Source organism: Amblyraja radiata, chromosome 5 (genome assembly GCF_010909765.2).
Source record: "Amblyraja radiata isolate CabotCenter1 chromosome 5, sAmbRad1.1.pri, whole genome shotgun sequence".
NCBI lineage: Eukaryota > Metazoa > Chordata > Chondrichthyes > Rajiformes > Rajidae > Amblyraja > Amblyraja radiata.
In genome coordinates this window covers 74446867-74460695 of record NC_045960.1, presented here as the reverse complement: position 1 = coordinate 74460695, position 13829 = coordinate 74446867, and the positions used below count along the sequence as shown (strand labels likewise).

The window sequence follows — 13829 nt, the reverse complement described above, 5'->3', positions numbered from 1 at the left end:
CAGTGCTGGAGATCCGAATTGAACTGGGATTGTTGGTGCTATGAGTATTAGTACATCTATTTGTGTAAAAGTTTTGTATGATAATTACAATCCAGATTTCACATTTCATATAAAATTATAGGAAATAAGATCAAGGTTGCTTGAATTTATTTTGCACAACAAGATGTGGTTACTTTTTTTTTGAGATAATGTGGAAAACCAAATTGTTTGGGTAAAAAAAATTGCAACAATTGACCTTTAAATTTATTTAGATTTGAGCAGTAGTCTTAAAGGTGACATAGCTAAATGGAACAACATTGCAGGTTACAATCTGTTCACATGGTCTATCAAAAAGCCTCTGTGTACATGTATGGTTACTTTTATATGAATCTAAATGGTAAAAGTGATAATCTATTGTCACCCCAAAAAGTTCTCAGAAATCCTGGAAGTCGACGTGAATCTCAAGAGGATGGGACCCATTCTCACATGAATGGCAATTCAGAAGTTAGAAGAAGTGGTCGTGCAAGGAGAAACAAATTTGAAACACTCAACCAAAGCCTTTTGTTTGATCAATTAGTGAACAGGTAAATACATTTTAGTGTTTTATATATGAGACAAGAACAGAAAACACTTCCAACTACTTCATGCTATGCCTTGCCATATTGATATATTAATGCTTGTGTCTGAAGGGATTTGGAATTCCTTTTGAAATATCCTGTTAAAATTATAGTGAAGTAAGATTGTGTTAGATCTTTAATTCTTGCTGAGTCTCCAAAACTATTCTGACAGCTGATTTTGTCACTAATATTTATCTTGAATGTAAATTATTAGTTTTAAACAGATGAGCCTTATCAGTAATTCCAGTCACTACTTTGCTTTCTTTGCCTTTTGGCCATTGTAAATATTGTTTGGAACTTTCTGTAAAAGTGTCAGTCTTTGGCATGGCAAATTGTTTTGCCCTACATTTTGGATTGAGTAATTTGCTTGATCACATCTGGCAATTGGCAATTTAACCAGTTTATTTATGTCTCAACTCTCCTCATGTCCTGTTTATCCTTTACTAGCAAACTTACATTGGCTTCAGGTTTAATTGCATTTTAGTTTGAAAGTTCTTGCCCTTAACTTCAGATCATTCCACAGTCCATGCTCTACTTTTTTCTGGAACTTTCTTTGAAATGTCTGTACTCTTATTCCAGCTTTTGATCAATTTTGGGTTTTAATGTCATTATTATTAGAAAGAGGCATGACTTCAGATAGAATCTAAATTCATCATTGTTTGACTGAAGTGAAACTGAACCAAGCTAATTTTGAATAGAAACATTTATTCTGGATCTGTGTACCTTCATTGTCATGTTTTAAATCAAAAGTGTATGTACCAAGTTCTTCTGTTTAATGGATGGGATTTATATAGCGCCTTTCTAATACTCAAGGCGCTTTACATCGCATTATTCATTCACTCCTCAGTCACACTCGGTGGTGGTAAGCTACTTCTGTAGCCACAGCTGCCCTGGGGCAGACTGACGGAAGCGTGGCTGCCAATCTGCGCCTACGGCCCCTCCGACCACCACCAATCACTCACACACATTCACACACAGGCAAAGGTGGGTGAAGTGTCTTGCCCAAGGACACAACGACAGTATGCACTCCAAGCGGGATTCGAACCGGCTACCTTCCGGTTGCCAGCCGAACACTTAGCCCATTGTGCCATCTGTCGTCCATGTTTAGATGATCGGGTTTGTATATTAGATTCTTCTTTAGCTTATTTGGTGAAATCTTTAATTTAGTTTTCTTCCCATATACAGGCTACCTCTAAAATATCTAATCATTAATTTTGTAGCACAAAGCTGTTTAAATATAAGAGCAAGGATGTCTTGCTGCAGTTGTACAGGGTCTTGGTGAGACCCCATGTGAGCCTTATCTGAGGAAGGTAGACAAAAATGCTGGAGAAACTCAGCGAGTGAGGCAGCATCTATGGAGCGAAGGAATAGGTAACGCATTTAGAGGAAGTTCAACAAATATTTGTTATACTGATTCTTGGGAAGGTAGGACCGTTGTATGGGGAGAAATTAGGTAGACTGGGTTTACATTCACTGGAGTACAGAAGAATGAGAGGGGATCTTGTAGAAACCTATAAAATCCTGTAGGGATAACTCAGATTAGATATGAGAGGATGTTCCCAATAATCACAGACACATTTTCAAGATATGAGGTATTCAATTTGAACCAAGTTCAGGAGAAATTTCTTTACCCAGAAGGTGGTGGAGGCCAAATCCATTGCTTTACACCATTACTTAATTGTATTATTTTTTTTTTAATGTTTCTGTGTTATCCTTTTTATTGGGTTTTAAAACTCACTAGTTTACTGAGAAACCAAAGTCAATTTCTCGTAGTAGCTTATTTGCTACCCTAAAGTACATTCCTAAAGTAGTTTCCATGGTAATGATGCCAGTTGAGACGTTGTTGAATTATCTTCCACAAATTACCCTGGTTCAATTAACTTGCTGACATTTGAGTAAAAAACCTGAATGCTTCCAGGAATGAAATTCAGTGATTACTTCTATTAATTTAGTAACATGTTTAAAGCTGTTTGGGTTCATGCTGTCTTGCCTGACCCTCTTAGGTTTTGATTTTGTAAATGATACAATGTCAACATTGAAGCATGTTAACTGCAGGATCCAAAATCTGAACTAGTATCTAACTTTGCCCAAGAAGTATTGGTACTCGAGACTTATTTGCTGTATGGTGTGGCTGAATCCCAGGCTATTGTGATAATTTTATTGTGTGCATAATAAAAATAATCACTTTTCAAAAATCATTAATTATTATTTAATTTTGTATTTCATTGATCTAGTACTGCAGAAGCTGTTTTGCAAGAAATGGACAACATCACAAGTAACATTAGGCAAAACAGAAGACCTGGGGAAGTTGAGCGTCTCAGAATGTGGACGGATACAGAGTTTGTGAGTGTTATTGTTGTTCATGAATTGGGAAACTGATTAGTCTGAAGACATGGCTCTCTATTAAAATCCACAAGCATCATTTAAAATGTTGACTAGTTTAATGTCTTTGAATACCTAAAACAGATGAGAGCAGAATGGAGATTGCTTTCTATCTATAAATACAGATCTCTATGAATGCATATATTGCTTTAAACTGATTTATTGTTCCTTTTAGGTTACAAGACCTTTTAGGTTAATTTTCAAGCTGATTTTGTTTGAATAAATGTGCAAGATTTTGTGTTATTTGAACTCCGAAAACAATGACACAAAATAATTTAAAAATTGCAGCAGTCTATGAACTGAAGAAAATCAAACTCAAATTTAAATGCCTCTTCAGCAAATTGGAAGGGTCATCTATCTTCCATTGTCTTAAAAATACAGAAAATTTGTAATACGAGAATTTTCCCGAACAGAGACAAGAGACAAGACGAGACATTTATTTGTCACGTACCAATTGGTACCGTGAAATGTGTGGTCACCATACAGCCATACGAATAAAAAAGAGCACAGAACACGATAGTCTTTAACATAGACATCCCCACACAGCGGAATCAAAGTTTCCCACTGTGAAGAAATGCATCAAAGTTCAGTCAACCTCCTCGGTTGTCCGCTGTTGTTCACCCATGGTCGGGGGGGGGCTCCCGATCCCCTCGTCGCCGCTACGGGCGGCCCGATGTTCAGGCATGCTCGCCGGATGATGGAACTCCGACGTCGGAACGGGAGAACATTCTCAGCGGCTTGGACTTCCGAATCGGCCACTTCCTACCGGAGACCACGGGTCCCGAAGTCCACAGGCCGAGCTGGGCAGAGATTCACGCTGGCGGCCCTCGCAAAGGAATCCCAGGACACCGCGATGTTGAAGTCAGCGCCGCCCGCGCTGGAAGCTCTGCAAACCACAGCTCCGCGATGTTGAAGTAGCAGGCCCAACACTCCGGAGCTTCAAACGGCGATCCAGGTAAGGCACCGCCCACTCCGCGGTGAATCCAGTGCTGCACCGCTGCTGAAGCTTTGGTCTGGTCTCCGGCAGGAAAGGCCGCGCCAATCCAGTTGGTAGGCCGCGAGGGGTGGGGGGGGGGGAACAGTCTGTGACCCATAGCGCTATGTTTAAAGCCCATTGGGCTGCAGCGGGTAGCGCTATATTTGGAACCCATGGCGCTGCAGCCGACATCTCTGTTTAAATTCCCACGCGTTAAGCCGACTGTTTAAACCTTTGCGCACCAAACCGGCAGCGTTGTGTGTATTACCTTTATGCGCCAAGTCTGTAGCGCAGTGTGGATTGATTTGCACGCCAAGTCTGTAGCGCTGTGTATTGCAGACTGTGTATCAGTCTGCGGCTGATAGTGCTTTGGTCCCGGGGTGGGGGGGGGGGCCTAGCTGGGATGCAGTCCCCTGCTATTTGTTATAGTTTGAATTTGGGAGCAGCGCTATTGGCCAGGACTAACCGGCGGCTATTTCAACACCTGATTTCTTAACTGTATAAATGCAGGCGCTGGTGAGCCAGAAGTTAGTTCAAGTTCATGTACGAGAGACGTTCACCGACGGGCTGAGTCACGATCAGCGCCGCAGATGAAGGCAGAAAGAGAGAGAGAGAGAGAGAGAGATAGAGACGTGTGCTGCTGTAATATGTACCCCGCGCATACCAAGACGTATTATTTTTGTTCTCTCTCTTGCCAATAAATGTGATGTGTTCATGTCCGAGAGGAGTTCACCGACGGGCTGAGTCGCGATCAGCGCCGCGGACGAAGGCAGAGAGAGGTGTGTGCTGCTGTATAACTGGACCCCGCGCTGACCGAGACAAGTATTATTTTTGTCCTCTTGCCAATAAAACTGATTTGCAAATAAACAGACGAGTGAGCCTTTTTCTGTTCTACTAGTCAGATCCTTGAACCTGTTCCCTTGTAATAATTGGCATAGTCGGCAGGATCTTATGAATAGAATAGAAAATGTTGGGTAAAAAGAAATAGCAAATGAGATGTGCTGATGTAGGCCAAGCACCCCCGCAACAAGCTGCAGCCGCTTGTCGCCTTGGTATCAATAGACAACATTTTAAAGGTCACACATCCTTTGTGAATTAATGTTATCCAGCTCGACGGGGACCACAGTTGGTCTGTACAGGAAGCAACGACAAAACAGTGAAGCCATGTGTCATTCGGAAGAAGGCTGCAATCCATATGTTTCAAAACACAGACCAAGTACTGACAGCAATGTTTAATGACACATGATCAGATTATCTCTGGTGGTATTGATGATGGCATTATGGTTTGGGACCTCCAACAAAACAAGTTAATTTCTAGCATGTGTGGTCATACAGACTCGGTGACTGGTTTGACCCTGAGTGGGGTAAAAGAGAACATCACCAACTTCGCTGACCATTGGGACAATCTTGTTGTCATTAATATTACGACGTTGTATGTGCGGATTGGCATCACGACCGCGTGGACTTTACTACAGCCTGTGGGCGGGATGTAACGAGGTTAACGCCTGCGGGCTGGATGTGACAGTAACCAGACTGTTCCAGGGGTGGAATGTTACACGAGAATTTTCCTGAACAGTCTGCGACCCATAACGCTATGTTTAAAGCCCTTAGCGCCATGGCTGGTAGTGCTATATTTAAACCCCACAGCGTTACAGCCGGTCGTGCCATATTTAGAACCCATCGTGCTGCAGTGGACTGCCCTTTGTTTCAATTCCCATGTGTTAAGCTGACAGTGCTCAGTTTAAACCTTTGCGCGCCAAACCGGCAGCGCTGTCTGAGAGAGACGTGTGCTGCTGTAAAATGGACCCTGCGCATACCAAGAAAAGTATTATTTTTGTTCTCTTGCCAATAAATCTGATGTGTTCATGTATGAGAGGGGTCACCGACAGGCTGAGTCTCGATCAGCACTACGGACGGTGGCAGAGAGAGAGAGAGAGAGAGAGAGGTGTGCTGCTGTAAAACTGGACCCCGCGCAGACAGAGACAAGTATTGTTTTTGTCCTCTCTTGCCAATAAAACTGATTTGCAACTAAACAGACGAGTGACCCTTTTTCTGTTCTGCTAGTCAGATCCTTCAACCTGTTCCCTTGTAACAGGATTTAACCAAACTTTTCTGTTGTGTTTGGAATTTCTGCTTTACACGTTCATTTTGTAATTGTATGCTAACCATGTGAAGATATCACATTGAATGTTATATGGCAAGTTGCAATATTTTCAACAAATAGTTAAAATCAAATTTTCATTGTTCTAATGATGCTTTAATATTAAATACACCATCTGATGTGTTAAACCGTATGAGGTTTGATTCTAGTTTGCTGAGTTAGTTCATTCAGCAGGGGATGTAGAAGGGATTGCAGTTGACTTTGTGTTGTTGGTGTCAAAGAAGAGAAAAATAATATTTACAATGAATAGAAAGATTCCCTCCTAAAAGTACACGTTGGGGAATTGCAAAACTGCATTCAGCTCTGTGGATCAATAGTTTGCTGATACTGAGCACGGAGCAGGGCCAAACCGAGAACAGACCATTTTACATGGCTGTGCATGACTGTGTCTTTGTCTCAGAATTAATGTTTCTTCTTTATTTATACCATTGCATAGATATATGCTGGTTTTTAATTGTAATTGAACCGATTGATCAAAATGCTGCCTCGATATACTTGATGTATTGTTACCTTAATATTGAATAAAAATGACTTTAACTAATTAAAACATTTCACCAAGAGCATATCAGAAATAGGTAGTTGGAAATGCAATAACTGAGTCGAAAAAAAATAATATTGGTGTGTTCAATGTTTTAAAGGTTTCTAGATAACTAGTCTGACTTGTCAACATTGTAATTGTAATAGTCATGATTCACACAATTTGTAGAGTTTTTGTTTATTAGACCAAGTGGGACCCGTTGGGTCCCGTTCCCTCAGCGAGCGGTCGTGGGGGGGGGCGGCCTGCGGAGACACACACGCACGCACACACGCACACGCACACGCACACACACACACACACACACACACACACACACACACACACACACACACACACACACAGTGTTATAGTCATAAGGATAATAGATGTGTGCTTATTCCAGCAGTCATTAATTTCCACTTGGCTATTGGGAGCTTGAAGTTTTTTCTCATTGGGCTATGTTGAGATCTGAAGTGTAATGGACTTCAATCTTTAATTTTGGATCAATGTGTTCTTTAATCATAGGAAAACATGGATATGTACTCTCGTGTGAAGAGGAAAAGAAAACCTTTAAGAAGAAATATGTATGGGACGCCTATTCATGCAGAGGAAACAAGTGAGGGAGATGAAGAGGAGGAAGAGGAAGAGGAAGAAGAAGGAAGTGAAGGTATACTTTACCTGTTTTCATTATGTTAATTTGATAGATTCCATTCTTTAAATCAAAATGATGTGAAAATCTCATTCTTTTCACTAATTGAATCACTATTCTCACTCGCATCCCAATTTTAAAAAATACCGCTCTGGTTGACATTCTAAGTGTCTTGGAATGCTAGAAAGGGTAAATAACTGATTTGCTCGTGATATAATAGAAAAAATAAAGGTTCTGCTCATTCAATTTTGTGTTACGGAAATGGAGCTGAGATTAGGAAACTGCGAGAATTACGCAAGGATTTGACTAAGTGGCAGAATATATACTTTGTTCCAATATATTGCATCAGCTGTATTTTGTTTGTGGTGAATTTTTAAAAAATATTTCTTTATTCAATTTTCTTGGTGACATAAGTATAATTTAATGCACTATTTATAATTTAGTGCAAGCATATCATGCGTTTGGGATAGGTTAGTACCACCCGTTCAAAGTGAAATAATTTTTTACATGAAACATGGTAGAGGAGCCCTATTACCAAAATAAACTGTATATTTCTCTTTTTATTTGCCTCGTTATTGAAAGGTTATAATTTAAAGTCTTGTGTATTGATAATTTGGGCCCAGTCCTTATATCATCATTATATGTATATTATAATTGCCTCAAATGTGCAGTTTTCACTCATTGCTAACAAGAAAAAACTTTCATTTTAATTTCTGTCGCAGTAAAATGACCAGTAGAATAATGTGATTATGATATTTTCTAATAGTAAATTTGTGCAATCACTTAGCAGTTCAGGTTGCATCTTGAGAGAGAAAAACATAGTTGAAATTTGGGATTTTTCTTTTTTCTTTCTATTTTCTGTTTTGATTTCAGACTTCCAGCATCTCTAATTTTTATGATTTTTATACTAGCATATGTCATCTTACTTGATGATAAACTTGATGAGATTTATTGATGATAATAATGTTCCTTGCCAAGATAAATTGTAATTGCTATAGCATTTTTAATAATGATTTGGCATCATATCTAGAACGTGATATCTGCTGCCTGGATGTCCATGCATGACCAAGGAAAAATTGAAATTGAGTTAAAATTGGAACATTTACAGCTTAGAAGATTGGTCATTTGGCCGGCAGTAGGATTAAAACATTTTTTATCCGATTTTTTCACCGAAGGTAGTAGCAAATATACCATTTTGAAAATGACCCCAGTAAAAAATTTACAAAGTCAAGGCCAATGTCTGGGAATTTCAACAATTTATCCGGAAGCACCATTCCATCATCTTCTAACTGTGCCTAACAAAAATGGATCTAGTGGCCTGGTACTCGCCATAATAACTATTGTCAAGAGGCAGTGGGTGACTCTTCAATAACACACACTTTGATTAGCATCCAAATCTGTAGAAAGTAAAATGTTTGATGTCCAATCAAGATACACCCAATGTGGTTTTCTTATCGAGTCCACACACAAGATTAGAAGTTGTTCAGCCGGAGCTGAACACACTTCTCGGCATCTGCATACAATGGTGTCTGTCTTATCGCTTCTTGTGCATGGTGGAGGAAAGATTGGTGGAAACAGGGCCGCAACGTGAATGCTCTTTCCTTGACCCCACCCAATGTGGTGATACCATGCATTGGCCCAAATCCGTTAAGCACTCTGAATATGCAGCCTTTGCTCAATCTTCTCCCAATGGCTCTCTTAAACGGATTTTAATCCTGAAATGTGCAGGACTCTTTTGTGATTTCCCAAGAGATTAAGTATTTTCATAACACTAAATTTAATTGCAGCCCCATGGTTGCAAATGACATGTGTACATTTGGATATATCAATGAGTCAGGAGCAATGGGCTTTTTGACCCATCAAGACAGCTCTGCCATTGAATAAAATCATGGCTAATCTGATTGTAACCTCGTCTCTTCATTCTTGTTTAACGGTGATAATCTTTCACCCTTTTCAATCAATCAATCAATCAACCTTTATTGTCATCTTGCAAAGCAACAGTTGTACAGTGCAAAATGAGAAGACGTTTCCCAGGGAATACCAGAGCATCGCACATGAAACTTAAAACATTTCACACATAATAACAGTAAAAACAATCCAGTCCCTGATGAAACAGTATAAATAGTTAAAAGCAGGTAACACAGCAACATTAAAATACAGTAAAAACAATCATTAAAATGTCCAGGGCAACTGATTTGAGTGGCCAGTGCCAGAGTTATTAAAATGTCAGTGCAAAGCCGCAGAATCAGGTGACTGCGAGTACAGAGTGACTGTTTAGCAGCCTCACAGCCTGTGGCAGGAAGCTGTTTAGCAGTCTGGTAGTCCGGGCTTTGATGCTACGGTATCTCTTGCCTGATGGCAGGAGATCCAGATGTGTGTGCTCCCCTCACTACCCTCTGCAGAGCCTTCCTGTCTGAGCAGTTGCAGTTGGAGTACCACGTATTTATGCAGTACGTGAGTACAGACTCCACCGTGCCCCTGCAGAAAGTCCTGAGGATGTTGGTGGGGAGTGAGGCCTGTTTGAGTTTCCTCAGGAAGTGCAGTCGCTGATGGGCCCGTTTGACAATCCCAGTGTTGTTCCTGGACCAGGTGAGACTGTCTGTGATTTGCACTCCGAGGAACTTTATGCTCTCCACTCTCCACTGTGGTGCCACTGATGTTGAGGGGTGTGTGTTTTGGCTGCACCCTCTTGAAGTCGACAATCATCTCCTTTGTTTTGTCGACATTTAATGCTAAATTGTTGTTGCCGCACCAGTCCACTAGTTGTTTTACTACCTCCCTGTACATTGATTCGTCATCTCCGCTGATGAGTCCCACCACTGTTGTGTCATCCGTGAATTTTATGATCTTATTGTCCCTGAATCTGGCAGCACAGTCATGTGTGAGCAGTGTGAACAACAGCGGGCTGAGCACACAGCCTTGAGGGGAGCCGGTGCTCAGCGTGATCGAGCCTGAAGTGTTCTTGCTAACACGGACTGACTGCGGTCTCTCTGTCCGAAAGTCCAAGATCCAGTGACACAGGGTGGTGTTGAGGCCCAGCAGGGTTAGTTTCTCCACAAGTCTCTGTGGGATGATGGTATTAAAAGCTGAGCTGAAGTCAATTTACAGGATTCTGGCGTAGGTGTTTTTGTTTTCCAGATGAGTGAGTACTGTGTTCAGCGTGGTAGAGATGGCATCTTCTGTAGGATGGTTGGGGTGATAGGCGAACTGGAGGGGGTCTAACGATGAGGGGAGGCTGGCAGTAATGTGAGGTTTCACCAGGCGTTCAAAGCACTTCATTATTATTGGGGTCAGGGCGACAGTCATTTAGGCAGGCAACAACTGGTTTATTTGCTATTGGGATTATTGTGGAAGTTTTGAGGCATGTGGGGACAATGGCTTGACTAAGGGAGATGTTGAAGATGTCTGTTAGCACATCTGTTAACTCCTCAGCACACCTCCTTGTACCCCGTCAGTGTTTGGATTCCCTTCCACATCCTCCTGGTGTCTCCTGTGTCACAGAGGTGTCCCTGGATTTTCCCTGCATAGGCACGTTTCGCTGCCCTGATTCCTTTTTCCAGTGCAGTCCTGGTAGATCGAAGAGCGGCTGTGTTACCGGCTCTGTAGGCTTCATCACGGGTCCTCAGCACCTCTGCTGTCATCCATGGCTTTTCATTTCCACGTGCAGCGAAGGTTTTAATGACAGTGACATCCTCGGTGCACTTAGCAATGTAGCTTGTTACAGTCTCTGCGTACTCCTCGATGTTGATGAGGTCATCATAGGATGCTGCTGTCCTGAACACATCCCAGTCAGTGTGCAGGAAGCAATCCTGCAGTGCTGAGGCTGCTCCCTCTGGCCAGACCCTGGTGTTAAAAACACTGTAGGCTGGTGTTAAAAACACTGAATTGTTGTCAGAGTGGCCCAGGTGAGGGTGTGGGGCTGCCTTATAGGCCTCTGGGGTGTTGGTGTAAACCAAGTCCAAGATGTTCTCTCCCCTGGTCTCAAAATCCACATATTGCTTGAATTTTGGGAGCACAGTCTTAAGGCTGGTGTGATTAAAATCCCTGGCCACCACAATAAAGCTGTCAGGATATTTGGTCTGGAACTCACTGACGGCGTCATGCAGAGCTCCCAGTGCTTCGTTGGCCTTAGAATTTGCATTAGCACTTGGAGCAACATATACAGCCACAACAAAAACAACGGAGAATTCCCTCGGCAGATAGAAAGGCCGACATTTCACGATGAGGAATTCTATCAGCGGAGAGCAATGTTTACCGGCTATCGTAGCGTTCACATACCAGTCCTTGCTTATGTACAAGCAGAGGCCTCCACCTCGGCTCTTACCAGAGCTAGCTGCCTCTCTGTCCGCACGGAACGATGTCATTCCCTCCAGCTGTATCGCCGAGTCCGGGATGTTACCGTGGAGCCATGATTCTGTGAAAACAAACACACAGCAGTCTCTTATATCCCTGTATGTTGTTTTGAGAAGACGCAGCTCGTCAAGTTTGTTGTCCAGGGAGCGGACATTAGAGAGGAGAAGCGAGGGCACTGCCGGTCGGGTGGGATTAGCTGTTAGCCTAGCGTGAATGCCTGCTCTTTTCCCCCATCTCCGCCTCGTGTAAGAGCCTGCTCTTTTACCCTGTCTCTGCCTCCTCTCACACCGCTTGCGTCTCCACCTCCTTCTCTCTCGCCTCTCTCGCCTCCTCTCTCCGGTCGTATTCGGCTCTGTGGCCGATATGTTTGGCTTCGCAGCCGGTAGTAGTAGTAGTAGTCCATAGCGGCGTATTTGCTCTATATCGCACCAAAACGCGCCCGTACTACCAACGTGGTTTGCCCTGATGTTTAGGAGCATGTTCCTGCAGTACATATATCTTGGATTGACTAGATCAAACACACAACACTCACTTTTTAATACTCCGACTATCTCCCGAAGGGCCGCTGCGACTGCACGCCGCCATCTTGGATTTTTTTTTTAATCACATATCAACTTTTGCCTTTAACAATTTCAAGGATTTTGCCTCCTTTGACCTTTAAGAAAGAATGTTTCTAATACTCGTAACCATCTGAGAGAAAAAAATGCCTTATCTTCATCTTAAATTGGTAATGTGTTTCATTTGAACACTGTCCCTAGCTATTCCCGCGGAAGGAAATATCTTCTCCCCGTCCATCCTCTCACGATCCTCTCTCGGGATCTTGTCTGTTTCGGTGACTCACTCTTCTAAACTCCATTTATCTGGCCTGTCCTACTTTCATCCTAAGTCATGTATCTGTACACTGTAAATGGCTCGATTGTAATCATGTATCGTCTTTCTGCTGACTGGATAGCATGCAACAAAAGCTTTTCACTGTACCTCGGTGCACGTGACAATAAGCCAAACTAAACTGAAACCGTCCACTTGTTCCATGTATTAGTCCAGTAAATCTACCTAATATAATTTTTTAAATTCTTATTTCTGTGTTTACTTTGCCTTGCAATAAACTTTGTTTGGCTTCCTTATTACTTGCTATACCAGTATGCAAACCTTCTGTGAATTATTTGCTGGGCCACCCAGATCCCGCTGCATTTCAAGCTCTCTATTCTATCACCCTTAAGGTAATATGTTTTTATAATTGTTCTTGTCAAAATGGACAATTTCACACTTTCCTACTCTCTATTCCCCCTTTCAGATCTTTGCAAACCATATTCCTTTGTAGAACCATTGTGTCTGTTTCATGAATCCTGATTACAGTTTATTTTTAATGATATCCATGATTAAACATGCGAATTAGAATTTAAAGTAGGAATTTATTGTGGTTAACCATATGCTCTTCCCTATTCTGTAGATTGAAATAAATAACATGATTAACATGCAAATAAATGACATTCAGTGATACCAATGGATGATTACATTTTCAATGTAATTGTTGTGACAACACCATGCACCCACATCTTCTTTTTCAATAGAATCTCAGGAGGAGGAGGAAGATGGAGATGAAGTAGAAGAGGCCGAAGAAATTGACAGACCGTATAACCTGAGACAGCGGAAAGCTGTACAAAGATACCAAGCCCCTGCAATAGGTAAAAGTGTGAAGTACTATTAATGGTCTATGATGAGGTGTTTATTTGAGGCATTTTGCATTTTCATTTTGGAACCTAGTTGATGTTAACAAAGACAGAGCTAATCAAAATTAATTAGAAATATCTAAAAGTTTCTTGAAAGGGCATGTTTATTTATAGAAGAATTATCCAGTAAATTCTGGAATTTTGCCTAAGCTTGCACCATGAACTGCTTTAAACACTTGTTTTAGTCTATATAGGCAAGTTTGCACCGGAGCTAATATTTGTTTAAATGTGGGAATTGATTTGTTCAGAGCCTGTTCATCGAAGACAAAGACAAAGCACACTATTTGATACTCTCAGATCTCCTGCAAGAAGAAGCCATATCAGGTAAAAATTATACAAAATGTATTGAATGTTTAAACTTTAAACAATTGATTCTTATCTTTTAAAGTTTTTGTAAGGAAAGCTGACGAATTTTTCAATTTTGTATTTAATAATGTAGATGAATTGGAGTATTTTCTGGGAATG

At 41.5% G+C, this 13829-nt stretch overlaps 1 protein-coding gene across 4 annotated transcripts in view; it reads left to right on the top strand.

Moving 5' to 3' along the window:
* atad2b (ATPase family AAA domain containing 2B) overlaps positions 1-13829 on the top strand; it is a 139202-nt gene that overhangs the window by 47300 nt on the left and 78073 nt on the right. For all 4 annotated transcript variants that reach the window (XM_033021540.1, XM_033021541.1, XM_033021543.1 and 1 more), the window contains exons 4-8: positions 410-563; positions 2831-2939; positions 7158-7299; positions 13206-13319; positions 13613-13688. In XM_033021540.1, coding sequence (XP_032877431.1) covers positions 410-563; positions 2831-2939; positions 7158-7299; positions 13206-13319; positions 13613-13688 — 595 coding nt within the window. The remainder of the gene's footprint in view (positions 1-409; positions 564-2830; positions 2940-7157; positions 7300-13205; positions 13320-13612; positions 13689-13829) is intronic.